Raw genomic sequence first — 14,756 nt, 5'->3', positions numbered from 1 at the left:
CTTTTTGTGTATTCCGGAAAGAGTTGGAAAAAGTTAGAACATGATATTACCCATGATTTTTTAGACATGACAGACTTAACAAACCTTGGGGCCCATTGGTCCTCTTGAACCTGGTGCTACTAGTGATGCAGAATCCCCCTTTTCGCCCTGGAAACAAAATGAGTATAGATTAATGAAATGCTAAAGTCCATGCACTTTGGATTAACCTATTGAAGGCTTTTTGTCTCTATTGTATTATCCCTCTATAAATTTATATTCTTGATCTCCATTTATATTGGCAATTTGCCTGCCCTGTGTCTGATATATTGTAACCAGTGCCGCATCTACCATGAGGCAATGTGAGCTGACAGCCTCAGGCGGCGCAGCCCAGCTGAAAGTGGGGGGCGGCATTTTGAGCCAGAGACGGACTGGACCGGGGGAGGGGGATTATTTTACTTAGCAGACGTGCCCGTCTGTGAGAACACTCCTGCTCCTCTCTGACGCTGTATGAAGCACGCGCCACCAGAGAGGAGCAGGTCTGCAGGAGGAGCGGTCGTCTCCTCAAATAAGTGACCAGACGAATGAGGTGAGACTGCTGTGCAAACAAACTACTTCCTCTCCCTCTCTCTCCCTTTCGTCTGAAGCAGTCGGTGCAGAGAAGAGGGGGAGGGCAGAGTTCACAGCCTCAGCGTCTGCACAGAGGAAGCTCCGTGTCTAGTCCTCCCCTGTGTCCTCCTCTTCTCCTGTGTCACTCTCCTCTCCTCTGCCCCCCCCCTCTCCTCTCCTCTGCCCCCCTCCTCTCCTGTGTCCCCCCCCCCCCTCTCCTCTGCCCCCCCTCCTGTGTGCTGTGTCCCCCTATTCGTCTATTAAATTATTTGGGAAAAGGGAAGAGAGGAAAAGAACTGTGGTTCTAGTAGGAAATAAAAATAATAAACTTTATTAATATATTAATAAAGTTTATTATTTTTATTTCCTACTAGAACCACAGTTCTTTTCCTCTCTTCCCTTTTCCCAAATAATTTAATAAGTAATTATTGGTGGTATACACCTTTGTGGTTCTCTCTAACTCACTTTGTATATAATAAATAAGTGGGGGTATCAGCAAAATCCCTGTTTTTGACCCCTATTCGTCTAACAGACCAGCTACTTCTGCAGCTGGTTATATCTGCTGTCCTGGGATGCCTCTGCTGCTTCAAGAGACTGCATGAGAGATCCCACATAGAAGGTAAGTGTGTGTATGAGTGTGTAAATGTTTGTTTGTTTGTGTGTGTGTGTGTGTGTGTGTGTGTGTGTGTGTGTGTGTGTGTGTGTGCATATATATATATATGAGACTGTCTGCATTAGAGATCCTACATAGAAGGTAAGTGTGTGTACGAGTGTGTAAATGTGTGTGTTATATATATGTGTGTATATATGTATATATATATGTATATATAATCTGTGTGTATGTGGATATATATGATTCTCGTGTACATATGATACTGTAAGGACATTCACACATTGTAGTTTTGCAGCAATAATTTAGAAACTGTTTTTGCTGTGCTTTTGTGTAAATAGTGGGAAAACTGATGTGTAGAGTATATAGTGTATATACTGGTATTGTGTGTGTAGACTGTGTAGCAGTATTGTGTGTAGTGTATGTTGCAATATAATAGGCAGTGGCGTAGCTGTAGGGGTCGCAGCGGTCGCAATTGCGACCGGGCCCTGAAGCCAGGGTGGCCCGCAGCCTCCCGCACCACATCAATAAAAAGTTACTATAGTAACTCGGGCCGCGGGCCCCTGTTACTATAGTAACTGACAGTACTTACCCTCCTGGTTCCGGAGCGCAGTGGAGGTCTTGACGTCAAGCGCTGTGCGCAGCGCATGACGTCACAGCACTATTCACCGCACACAACATCGTGATAATGGATAGAGTTAAGATAAAGAGCTTCCTCCGCGGCTGAAGAGGAGAGTAAGATTAATATCCCTGTCTGCTGAAGCTGATTGGCGGGGTCCGTCTCCCGGGAGCCGGCCAATCAGCTGTTTTGAAGGGGCCGCAGTGTTTGTACGAGAGCTGCTTCCCCTTCATTCCGGTCACACTGTGAATCCGTGTCGGCGATTCAGTATGAGCGAGTAAGGGAAATGAAGGGGAAGCAGCTCTTGTACGAGTGCTGCGGCCCCTTCAAAACTGCTGATTGGCGGGTCCCGGGAGACGGACAACGACACATCAGCTATTGATGGCCTATCCTGAGGATAGGCCATCAATGTTTAGGGACTGGACAAGTTCTTTAAGCCTACGATGTAGCGGGTTTAGAGGGCCCATGAGACAGGATCACAGATTGCGTGATCCTGTCTGCTGGGCCCTGTATCTAAGTCAATCACATGGTAGGCTTAGATACATGGCCCATGTGTGATCCTGTCTGATGGGCCCTGTATTACTGTATAAGATTACTGTCTGCCTGACCCTGTATATAAGCCTACCTTGTGGTAGGCATAGATACAGGGTCCCACAGACAGTATTACACATGGGCCCTGTATCTAAGCCTAACACGTGTTACTAATCGTTTTTTGTGTTTTCTCTTACACAAGATTTTAGATTCCAGGACTACTTCGATGACGGCTGTTTTTATTATCAATAAAATGGTTAAAGAGGGTTGTGTGGTTTATTTTTATTTCAATAAAATATTTTTTCTATGTCTTTGTGTTTTTTTTTAAACTTTATTACTACCGCCTCAGTAATGGCGGCCGGCTGATTGACAGCGTCCATTGCTAAGGCGGGGCGTAGTGTTAGCCGGTGCAGAGGCGAACACTAACCCTCTTTATTACCCCGGTACCCACCGCCACCAGGGGTGCTGGGAAGAGCCGGGTACGATCCAGTACCTGACCATCTGTAGTGATGGTCGGGCAATGGGGCGGCTGCAGGCTGTGGAAGGCCTTATACAGTGGCCCTTCCCACCCTGGTAATGCTAGGCTGCTGCTGCTTTATTGTATCTGGCTGGTTATGAAAAATGGGGGGGACCCCACGTCATTTAAAAAAAAAAAAAAATACAAAATAATTGGAAAGAACGATGTGGGGTCCCCCCTAATTTTCATAACCAGCCCGATACAACACAGCAGCAGCAAGCAGCATTACCAGGGTGGTAGGGGGCCACTGTCTTTGGCCTTCCCCAGCCTAATACTACGAGCCTGCGGCCGCCCCGGTGTCTGGCCGTCACTGCAGATGGTCGGGTACTGGTTCGTACCCGGCTCTTCCCAGTACCCCTGGTGGCGGTGGGTACCGGGGTAATAATGGGGGTTAGTGTTGGCCTTTGCACCGGCTAACATTAAGCCCCGCCTTAGTAATGGAGGTTGTCAATCAGCCAGCGGCCATTACTAAGGCGGTAATAATAAAGTTTAAAAAAGTACAAGCACATAGAAAAAATATTTGATTGAAATAAAAACACAACCCTCATTAACCATTTTATTGAGAATAAAAAAACGCTGTCATTGAAATTGTCCTCGAATCCGAAGTCCAACAACCGAACCTGTAAAAAAACACAAACACACAAAAATAATTAGAAACAAATAAAAAAGCAAAACAATTATTATTCTTACCTTTTCTGGGTCCAGCGCTGGAGCCGCAATGTCAGCGAGCTGAGCCCTGTATCTAATCCAATCATGTGTGATACTGTCTGCTGAGCTGTGTATCTAATCCAATCATGTGTGATACTGTCTGCTGGGCCCTGTATCTAATCCTATCATGTGTGATACTGTCTGCTGAGCCAATGTATCCTATCCATAGTTTATAGGGTTGTAGTGCTACACGCACACGCACACACACACACACACGCTATTTCCCCTGACATTTTAAGTCCTTAGTGACGCCCCCGGCTGCTAGTGCTGCATTGTTGGGTCACTTAGGAGACCCAGCGATGCAACTGAAAGCTGCAGACTGTCGGGCATGAGAAGTTTGTGGGTGGGTGGGACCCAATAAGAACTTTTGCATCAGGGCCCATGAGCCTTTACCTATGCCCCTGATTATAGGTGTATGCAGTATATAGCGGTATTATATGTGAGTGTCGTATATAGCAGTATAATAGGTGTGCAGTGAATATAATGGTACTATATGTCTACAGTTATAGCAGTATTTTTTATACAAACAATATATATATATATATATATATATATATATATATATACAGTACATGGGGGTATTATTCAGTCACTATGTGGTTATGGTGTGGAGGTATTATTCAGTAACAGTATGGGGGTATTATTCAGTAACAGTATGGGGGTATTATTCAGTAACTGTATGGGGGTATTATTCAGTAACAGTATGGGGTATTATTCAGTAACAGTATGGAGATATTATTCAGTAACAGTATGGGGGTATTATTTGTAATGTTGGTCTTACAATCTATGTAAATTACTGTGGTGGGGGCTGTGGGGAAGTGTGAGTGTGGCAGCAGATGATCAGGCTAAGAGACAGTCTGCAGAGTGGCTTGTGATGTACTTTGACATGTAGGTGATACTTACGTGTAGGATGTGGGCCCATAACTTGTGCACCGCACAGGGCCTAAGATCATATTAATCCACCACTTGCATCGAGCCAGCACAAGCAGACGTGCTGCTTCAAAACCGCGCTAAGCGCGATCCGTCCTGGACTGGCCTGAATGTAATTGCAGAGAGTGACGGCGCAAATGAGACTGGCTGCCGAGGAGAGATATGGGGCAGTGCAGACCGTACTATTTTCACTGCACTGATTGGCAGTAAGAAGAATTCTTTAAATATTTTCCATACTTCAAACAGCACTTTAAAGAGGCTCTGTCACCAGATTTTGCAACCCCTATCTGCTATTGCAGCAGATAGGCGCTGCAATGTAGATTACAGTAACGTTTTTATTTTTAAAAAACAAGCATTTTTGGCCAAGTTATGACCATTTTCGTATTTATGCAAATGAGGCTTGCAAAAGTACAACTGGGCGTGTTGAAAAGTAAAAGTACAACTGGGCGTGTATTATGTGTGTACATCGGGGCGTGTTTACTACTTTTACTAGCTGGGCTTTCTGATGAGAAGTATCATCCACTTCTCTTCAGAACGCCCAGCTTCTGGCAGTGCAGATCTGTGACGTCACTCACAGGTCCTGCATCGTGTCGGCACCAGAGGCTACAGATGATTCTGCAGCAGCATCAGCATTTGCAGGTAAGTAGCTACATGGACTTACCTGCAAACGCCGATGCTGCTGCAGAATCATCTGTAGCCTCTGGTGCCGACACGATGCAGGACCTGTGAGTGACGTCACAGATCTGCACTGCCAGAAGCTGGGCGTTCTGAAGAGAAGTGGATGATACTTCTCATCAGAAAGCCCAGCTAGTAAAAGTAGTAAACACGCCCCGATGTACGCACATAATACACGCCCAGTTGTACTTTTACTTTTCAACACGCCCAGTTGTACTTTTGCAAGCCTCATTTGCATAAATACGAAAATGGTCATAACTTGGCCAAAAATGCTCGTTTTTTAAAAATAAAAACGTTACTGTAATCTACATTGCAGCGCCTATCTGCTGCAATAGCAGATAGGGGTTGCAAAATCTGGTGACAGAGCCTCTTTAAGGCTATGTTCACACTGAGTTTTTTGCAGGAGGAAAATTCTGCCTCAAAATTCAGTTTGAGATTTTGAGGCAGATTTTGTCCCTTCCTGTACGTCGTTTGCCGCGTTTTTCGCTGCGTTTTTCGCCTGCGCCCATTGAGTGCTACGGGCAAAAAACTCAGCGAAATACGCTCTCTGCCTCCCATTGATGTCAATGGGAAGTCAGAGGCGTAAACGCGTGAAGATAGGGCATGTCCCTTCTTTCTCGGGAGGCATTTTCGGCTGGTTTTTGACGAGTTTTGCGGAGCGGTTTCCGCGCCAAAAAACTTGTCAAAATACTCCATGTGAACAGGGCCTAAGAAATAAACATCAAATGTTTTCCTATTTAAAAAATGTATATATTGCGTGTTTGTGTAAAGCTAGGAATGAGAAAACTCTGACAGATTGGGGGGGGGGGGGGCGCCTTTTTATAGTTCGCCTCAGGCAGCAGAGGGGCTAGGTTCACCCCTGATTGTAAGATGTCCTTTATTACTACTATGCCACGTTTGCCATAAATATATGATGCCAGAACATCCTGATACATGCCATGTTTTACAAAATATTACCACAGAGTACATTTTATAAACTAAATGCATTAGCGCCACAACATAGATTCTGTAGACAAAACAAAACCTTCACAAAACATCATTCTAGGTCACAGGCTAAGTTCTAAATAATGAATAAAATAAATACTGTGAAGACATAATAAGATTTATAAGCACAAAACACATCGTGCACACAATTTTTTTGTCCACAGATTTTGTTAAATAGGAACTGTACATTCATCAACATTTTGGTATGTCATAGAGACAGATCAAAAGTTTGGATAGGTGGGGGTCCGGGTGCTGAAAACCCACCGTTGCTAAAACATAGGTGCCGAAGTGCTCAGCTGAGCGTTTTGCTCCTTCGACTGTGATCAGCGTTGATTGTCAGGCTGAAGACGGTTTACATAGAACATCTATGTGAGCTGTCTTCCTGACAGGGAGCTCCCATCACAGCCAAAGTTGCAAAGCACTCAGCTGAGCGCTTCAGCACCTAAGTTTTAGCAATGGTGGGGTCTCAGCACCCGGACCCCCACCAATCCAAACTTTTAAAATGTCTCAAAAGTTTGATAAATGTGTAGTTACTCTTTAACTCCTGTTAATTTTTTTTTAGCACAGAAATGAATGCATTTATGTTGTATTTATAAAACACAAACAAACCTTCAGTCCCATTTGTCCTGTTGGTCCTACAGATCCTGGCATACCTGGTACACCGGGAGGACCAGTCTTGCCCTGGAATGAAGATAAACACATAAAATGTACTGAGTGTAACCAAGTACACTGCAAGTTAAAGGGGCTGCATAGAATTAGAGAAAAACATGGCTTCTATCACTCAAAAACAGCACAACGCCTGTCCACGGGTTGTGTCTGCACTGCCGCTCAACTCCACTGAAGTGAATGAGACTGAGTAGATGTGGGACTGTTTTTGGAAGAAAGTAGCCATATTGTTCTAATCCTGTACAACCCCTTTTACATCAGATTAAATAGGGGAATTCACAAAGATGAATGGTCATTTAAATAATGAATTATCAACATTTAAAGTCACATCTAAAAAAACATTTATGGACTAGGATAAAAAAAGAGAATAATAGAGAAATATAGTTAACATTAATAACTCTTTTTTTTTTCTAAGGTCTACATAGGTGTATATAGGTAAAATCTATATTTCTTATCTAGGTTCTAATATAAATTTTACTTTCTAGCATTCAAAAACATTTTACGGACACATCTCCTAAGGAGAATGCCATGTTAGGCTAGGGCTTTACAGCAATCTGAAAAGTGTGACTTTACTGTTGCAAACAGTTCCACCCAGTTAGATTTTTTGCAATGGTTGAAAGGTTGACCACAACCTCATAGAAAACACTGAGTTTGCATCGCAGTTACAGAAATGTTCCAATTTTGCATCGACTCAAGGGCCACCAAATGTCACAATCTAGTCCTAGCCTAACAGTGGAAGTTCTTGGCAGAGGTTATATATAGGAATGCAAGAACCCTGTTTAGTTACAAAATAATATGGTCTTAGATGTGTTCCATCTTTGCTCCATTCTACAAACACTTAGGTAACTACTTAGTGATGTGTGTTGCGATGGCAGAAACAAAAGCGCACGGCATATATGCATTGGTAGAGGCAGTAAAATAATAAAACTGTTCGAGATACAAGGTTATCCCCATTTCTATTGCTTCAACAGAGGCTAAATGAAAGAGGACATTGCTGCTTGTGCGCTATACTCACAATTTTATTTATGTGCAATTTAAATATGTGTATGTAGATTTAGACTGTATAATGTATTACGACCATATTGCACCATTATTATCATGAACTGAAGTACAGCAAGTCTGTTTTAGTAAACCTAAATGCAAAGGAAAGCAGAACACCTAATCTTTTCATTGTATACCAATGATATGTGTGTGAATGCCGTCATGTCTGGATTTTCCCTAGCTTAGGTTCAGAAGAGATCGCATAGTTCTTATCCTATTCTATTAAAGTAGTTACAGTCCAGTTTATAAATAACACTTTCTTCTTCTGCTTCTAAATCTGAGCACTTCCGACAGAGAGAGGATGTATATGATGTTGCAGACCATGTGAGGACCTAAGATATTTGTAGCTTGCCAGTATGGTATCTACTATGTGAGCGTTCAAACTCCAGACTTGCAGAGCCTGTACAAAGTATTTTTATGATGCACTCATCTGACTGCCAGCACATCCTAGACTACTAAGTGTACTTAATACAAATGGGGTTCATGATAGAAACAAAATAGCAGAGACAACTTGGGTTATTAATAGAAACAAATAATAATTTTGTTTAACACCATGGATGATGATACATATATCAACTGCATTGACAAGTTTTTTAAAAATAAATTTTTTTCACAGTCGTATCCTCACCAGCTGCCCGAGTTATAATCTATCTGAAAGTGTAAAACTTCAATACACAACAAATCCGTAATATGAACCAAAGGGGAGCTCTGCGGGAGGGGAATTTGCGCAGAAAAGGCAAGTTATACTGAAAAAAAGTGAAGGAAAGCCTAAATATGACTCTGATTTGAGCAAAAAGAAAACTTTAAAGGGATGTTATCATCAGAAAAAGGCATATTATTTAAATCAGTTTTTTATTATAGAAATATTTTTAATCATTGTTTCTATGTGACTGGATTTTAGAGCAGTCACAATAGGTTGACACTTCCTGTTTTCTGTAGCTCACTTGTCAGCTTTGCTGTATAGATTGGTACAATATGCGCCATCCCATTATCGTTCGAAGATAATAAAATGAATTAGAGACCTAGATAAGGTAGGATGGTAACACTGTACACACAGATCTGTATGCATCTCCCCTTTAACTGATCTCTGGAGGAGGGGCAATGTAATAATCTATAAAATTTCTCTGTCTATTGAGTTTCATTCATTTCAGCTGCCATAAAGCATAAACATCCCTCTGTTCTATCTCTACAGACAATAAAGTTTTAAGGGAAGTTTTAAAAAAATGCATAGCTAGAAGATTTAAAAAAATAAAAAAGAGCAAACACATTCTCTTATACAGACTAAACTCTTATTAACACAACTACAATGAAATGCCTGAGACATTCTGTTTAACCATAAATACATCTCTAATCTAAACTGCAAGAACAATAAGCACATTTTGTACACAATAGTAATAAACAGAACTGAAAGTTAAAACTTTACCTTTCTTCCCGGCCTACCAATTTCACCCTGTAAAACAGAGAAAGATTAGTGCTAGGCCAATGTCAATCTTCAGTGAGAAATACAAACTTCACCGTTCTCTTAGATCATCATGTACAGAACCTTTATGAAGCATTTCCCTTCAAAGCTCAGTCATTTGTGCTGCAGACCTCTCATTCCTAGTTCACTAACATGAAGTTGGTATCATTCACATTACGTTTTTGCCTTATGTTTAGTGTGTACATCAGGAAATATCCCAAAGTACACGCTAAACGTGTCCATAGGGCTCCATTAGCCTGTCAGATACCAAAAGAGTGTCCTTTGTGCCTCCATTGGGCTGGTAAACTTTGGCATAATTTATTTTATTTTTTTTAAAGTATGGAATAGCATAGTAGACTATAGGTGAAATGTGGGAGCCTATAGGTGACATATGCCACTTTATGGCATACATCACAGGCATTCTTTTTTCGATGCCCTCTTACGACATATACGTTAAACGGATACCATAGTAGTCTATGGGTGACGGATGCCTGTGACGGATGTCTAACAGTGACATCTTTTACCCATAGACTATAATGGCATATGTTTAACATATACCATTATAGACTATGGGTGATGGATGCCACTGTTAGGCATTCATCACAGCCTGCATTTAAGGTATAAGTTGGGAGCTTTTCCCGGCGTATACGTCAAATGTAGGACAAAAATTTGATGTGAATGGGGCCTTACAGGGGCCTTACAGATGTTGTGCACCTGCAGCATGGTCATTGTCACTGTCTACAAGCCTGCTACACTGGCCAACCCTCCCCTCACCATTCAAACGAGGGTAGAGATAACACAAAACTGCTAAAGTCTGAATCAATATATAAGCTGATCCCTTGCGTATTAATTCCTGATAGTATCAATTGTCTCTATATAGGGCTATATCCATGCAACAAAAGGTAGTAATCTGTTACTCCGGTTTGAGAAAAGTGTATTACCTTTTGTCGATCAGATTGTCTTCCATTGCCTGCACAAGAATGCTACTAAGTTGTCAAAGAAATATGTATGTCGGTTCGCTAGTCAATATATGACAACAGTCTTTCTCAGATTAAATGTTGAGACACATTTGCTTGTACACTGCTCTGTCCATCACCACAATGTTCCGCCCTATATCGGAGGGTTTATGATGTGCGAGTCATCTATTCTAGCTCCAAAAGAGCTTTCAAGAGTGTGCCTGATAGGTTAACATCACTGCTTTAACAGTCACAAGATTAGAAGTCCCTCCACCAATATCTCTTTAAATATATTAAACTGGCTGGGGGTTGGCTAGTACTCTTGGCTTTAGGTTTAGTAAATGGACCTGAGCCTCTCTCTTTTTGACCCCTTTGCCACAGATTTTTTAATATCTGTAGATTTGGCACGTCATTCTCATCATTGCCAAAGTCGCGGCACTTAGCCCGGACAGTTATTATCATAAACTTGACCCAGTGAGGCTTTCTTGTATACAGTGCCACCTCTTTTATCCAGCTAAATAAGTCAAATCTTGCAGTTGGTACAAAAGAGAGCCCTTTTGATTAAAGCTCACAGTCACAGATCGCTTGTAATGTTCTGTTGAGAGGAATGAATAGTCTTTGCTGAGACAATGAAAAAATGCATGTCAAATATTAGACTTTAGTTAAGGTACATTGATGACGCCCTGATACTGTGGACCGGAACGGGAGACTTTGAGGAATTTGTGTCTGTACTCAATATCAACGACATTGGCTTAGGTTTCATTTCAGAAAAAGATGATGACATGCTCTCATTCCTAGACCTAACGATTACCATCAATCAAACCGGAGAGTTGACGTCCACAGTCTTTAGAAAATCGACATAACCAACAGCCTACTTAATTGGGATAGTCATCAACCTAGACCGCTGAAAAGGGGATCCCAAAGGGACAATTTTTGCACTTAAGGTGAAATTCTTGCGCGATCAAGGAATTTCAACAGAAATCAGCAGACTTAAGGAATAGATTTAGAAGAGGTTACCCACAAAATGTACTAAAAACTGCACATCAGCAATGGAATCGAAAAGATCGGCTCTGCTGATATTCAAATCCAAGTCGAACGATAAGTAGAGGGTGAGGCTGATAGGGATGTATGGCTACCAGTCAGCAGGGGTATTGGTAGTGCTACGATCTTACCGAGGCATCCACAGCCTTGATCCAGATATTGCTCATTCGGTCCTACAGTATCTATGAGCGACTACAGACGTGGTAGAAATCTTAGGGACCGGCTAATGCATAGTCATTTGTCACCATCTGGGTCGAGTAAAACTTGGCTGAATAGGACCAACATTGTGGATACCTTTAAGTTTGGTTCCTGTAAGGCGACCAAATTGATTAATCGAAGCAAAAATTTTGTTAGCGTGTCTACAGGAGTTGAATTCCATAATAGGGAATTTATCCATTGCAGAACACAAGGTATTGTTTACATCATCAGCTGCCTCTGCCCCCTGAATTACATTGGTAAGACCCTCCACCAATTTTTAGAGACATGTAGTAAATATTTTAAGGGAAGATAACACCCAGGTTGTGAGGCATGTACTATCACATCACGGGTGGAATCCAAAATGCCTCAAGTTCCGGGCATAGAAAGACTGCGGCCATCTAGGAGGGGAGATCTAGATAACAAACTTCCTAGAGAGGAGGCACAGTAGATCTTCAGATGTAAATCTGTTAGACCCCTGGGATCAATGATTACATTTCATATGTGCGGTTCATTGAGTTTTGAATGGTGTATCCGTCCACTTACTCAGTTATATGTCGTCCCAATTTGACAATCCTTTTTATTTATATATTCCTACTATAAATAATCCTGAAAAACATTGCACTCAGGTCTCTGAACTTTGGAGTGTTTAATATAGAGACCCATGGAATTATCTACAGTATTCACAGTTCACATACATGTATTCCAATCTTTATGGTATCATATATATGTATTTTATATAGCAACTGCATCATATTACACTGGATGGAGACTTAGGCCCCATGCACACGACAGCAAAAACCTCCGTTTTTGCGGACCGCAATTGCGGTCCGCAAAAACGGAGCCATTCACTTTCATTGAACACTGACACCTTTCCGTAGCACTACGGAAGGGTGTCAGTGCCGTGGAAATGTTCCGGGAATTATGGAACATGTCCGTTCTTTCACATTTTGCGGGCCGTGCTCCCATACTTAGTATGGGAGCATGGCCCGAAAATGCGGCTGTCAGTCAGTGGCCGGCCGTGCCCGCAATCGCGGGCCGTGATTGCGGGCACGGTCGTGTGCATGGGGCCTAGGTTGAATATGTCATAACCCTCCCACAGTGCCCTTGATTATTACAGGTATAGATGGCTTTATTACTGACCTTATGTCACGACCCATCTTAGTCCCTTGGATACCACATCTCTAAGAGTTGCACGTTTTACAAACATTGGACCAGGTGGTCCTAGCTGACCAATGGGGTCAATAGATGGCGAAGCGTAATGTGAGAGTTGCAGGCCTTTGTCTTTATATACTCGGCAGTTCAGCAAGCCGCTGGAGGATATGAACCAAACTCTGGTGTCCTGTTAACAAATGTCTAGTCTCTCCCCATAGATTTCACTACGGGTTGAAACGCGTAGAGACTTCCTAATCAATGACTCTGAAGATCGCAGACACTAGCTAGCATAGCCATATATTACCCAGCCTGATTTACTTTATCAGCAGTATTTAATTTCTGTATTCTTTAAGCTATCAGGGCAAGACAGAATTGGGGTGGTATTTTTATACATTCCATTAATATCAATCACGGTTTGTGGCAACAGACACTGATTTGAATTAGAAGCTTCAATTTATACACTGAGGTGCATTTCCTAACAGGTTTTTTTATTGGATCACTGAAGGTAAAGTATAAGCTTTATTTAACTACACTTTGATTAGATTTGCTACAAATCATTGAGTGTCTAAAAAGACTTTAGTTATTTTGTTGTTTTATTAAAAATGCTTTTAAGTTTATCTACTTAAGCTTATAGGGTTAGTCCCATTTTAGATACTTATGGCATATCAAAAGGATATACCATAAATGCCTGATAGATGTGGGTCTCAGTTTTGAGACCCGTACCTATATCGAGAATGGGGGTCACCAGGCCCCCGTCTCACCGTGATGAGGTTGCCGATGGCCGTAGATTCCAGACGGGGACTATGTGGAGAGGTGGCCATGCATACGCAATGCTCTCTACATTATGTTCTATGAGAGTTATGGAAACAGCCAAGTAGCAGGCTATTTCCATAACTACCATAGAACTTAATAAAGAGAGCCGTGGGAATCGGTGGCCGGCAGCTGCCCCACCTAGCGGGATTGGGGTCAAGTGACCCCAATTTTTTATATAGGTGCAAGTCCAAGAGCTAGGACCCGCATCTATCAGACATTTATGGCATACCCTGTGGATATGCCATATATATATATCTGAGATGGGAATAACCCTTTAATGTTAATGCTAGTTTATTTTACAAGACTTATGGAAAATTAAAGGATCTATACCCAAACATAATTTTATATGGAAACAAAGGTAAATGTTGAGTAACTTTGTAAATATGTTGCTTTAATTATCTTGTACCTTATTTACAGCCTATATTCAATTCTTATCCATAGCTTCAAACTGAAATCTCAAATCTCGTTGTTAACATGACAGACCCCCATCCATTAATAAGGCAATAAATACAAGTGATGATTCATTTTCTTCTAACAAAAGCAAAGAAATGTAGAGGGTGAAGACTAAAAACTATGAAATAGGCAGTCCTTTAGTTTCTGCCCATGATTAAGTATGAATCCATTTAGTCAGCGTGAGAGAGGAGCATTTGACCCATGGGTCTGTATGTGATAAGATCTGTTGTTAAATGTTGTCAAAAACGCTTAAAAACTATATAAGCAAAAATATTGGCATATTGATTATTGAAAAACAAAATATAAAGATGTTGTCAAGTCAAAATTATTTGACTGGTCAAAGGGACTGTTTTTCATTAGTTTGTTTGTAAAATATGTACATTACATACACTAGCTAACACAGTGGTATTAAACATAGTGGCTAAGTCTCCATGTCATCCCCGATGCCACTAGGGCACTATAGTATTTAGAGCTGCCGCTAGCTGGGCTATGGTTGTTCTCTAGTCAATTCCTTTTACTGCATCACATGGAGACTTAATTAAGTTTTGAGAATAGAAGAACTGCCTGTATTACATAAACACAAGAATAGTTTAACCATGCTTAAATGACTATGATAACAGGCACTTGGATTAAAGAGGTCACACAGAATCAATAAATAAAACCATTGAATAATTTAATAGAGCTGTAAATAGCAGTCAGAAGAAACGGCACATGGCAACGTACTTTTTCTCCTTTTGGTCCAGCTGTCCCTGGAAAACCTGGAGTCCCCTAATGATGAAAACAAGAAATAATAGCACTATTAATGTGTACATCTTTAA

At 41.5% G+C, this 14,756-nt stretch overlaps 1 protein-coding gene across 2 annotated transcripts in view; it reads right to left on the bottom strand.

The window, feature by feature from the left end:
- The window catches only part of COLQ (collagen like tail subunit of asymmetric acetylcholinesterase), a 109,558-nt gene that overhangs the window by 47,400 nt on the left and 47,402 nt on the right, over window positions 1-14,756 (bottom strand). For both annotated transcript variants that reach the window (XM_075827240.1, XM_075827242.1), the window contains exons 4-7: window positions 14,662-14,706; window positions 9,290-9,316; window positions 6,769-6,840; window positions 85-147 (exon numbers count right to left, since the gene is read on the bottom strand). In XM_075827240.1, the coding sequence (XP_075683355.1) occupies window positions 85-147; window positions 6,769-6,840; window positions 9,290-9,316; window positions 14,662-14,706 (207 nt within the window). The remainder of the gene's footprint in view (window positions 1-84; window positions 148-6,768; window positions 6,841-9,289; window positions 9,317-14,661; window positions 14,707-14,756) is intronic.

This window comes from Rhinoderma darwinii, chromosome 5, assembly GCF_050947455.1.
Source record: "Rhinoderma darwinii isolate aRhiDar2 chromosome 5, aRhiDar2.hap1, whole genome shotgun sequence".
In the NCBI taxonomy this organism is placed as follows: domain Eukaryota; kingdom Metazoa; phylum Chordata; class Amphibia; order Anura; family Rhinodermatidae; genus Rhinoderma; species Rhinoderma darwinii.
The sequence above is the reverse complement of the archived record's forward strand: the minus strand, read 5'-3'. Positions and strand labels throughout refer to the sequence as shown.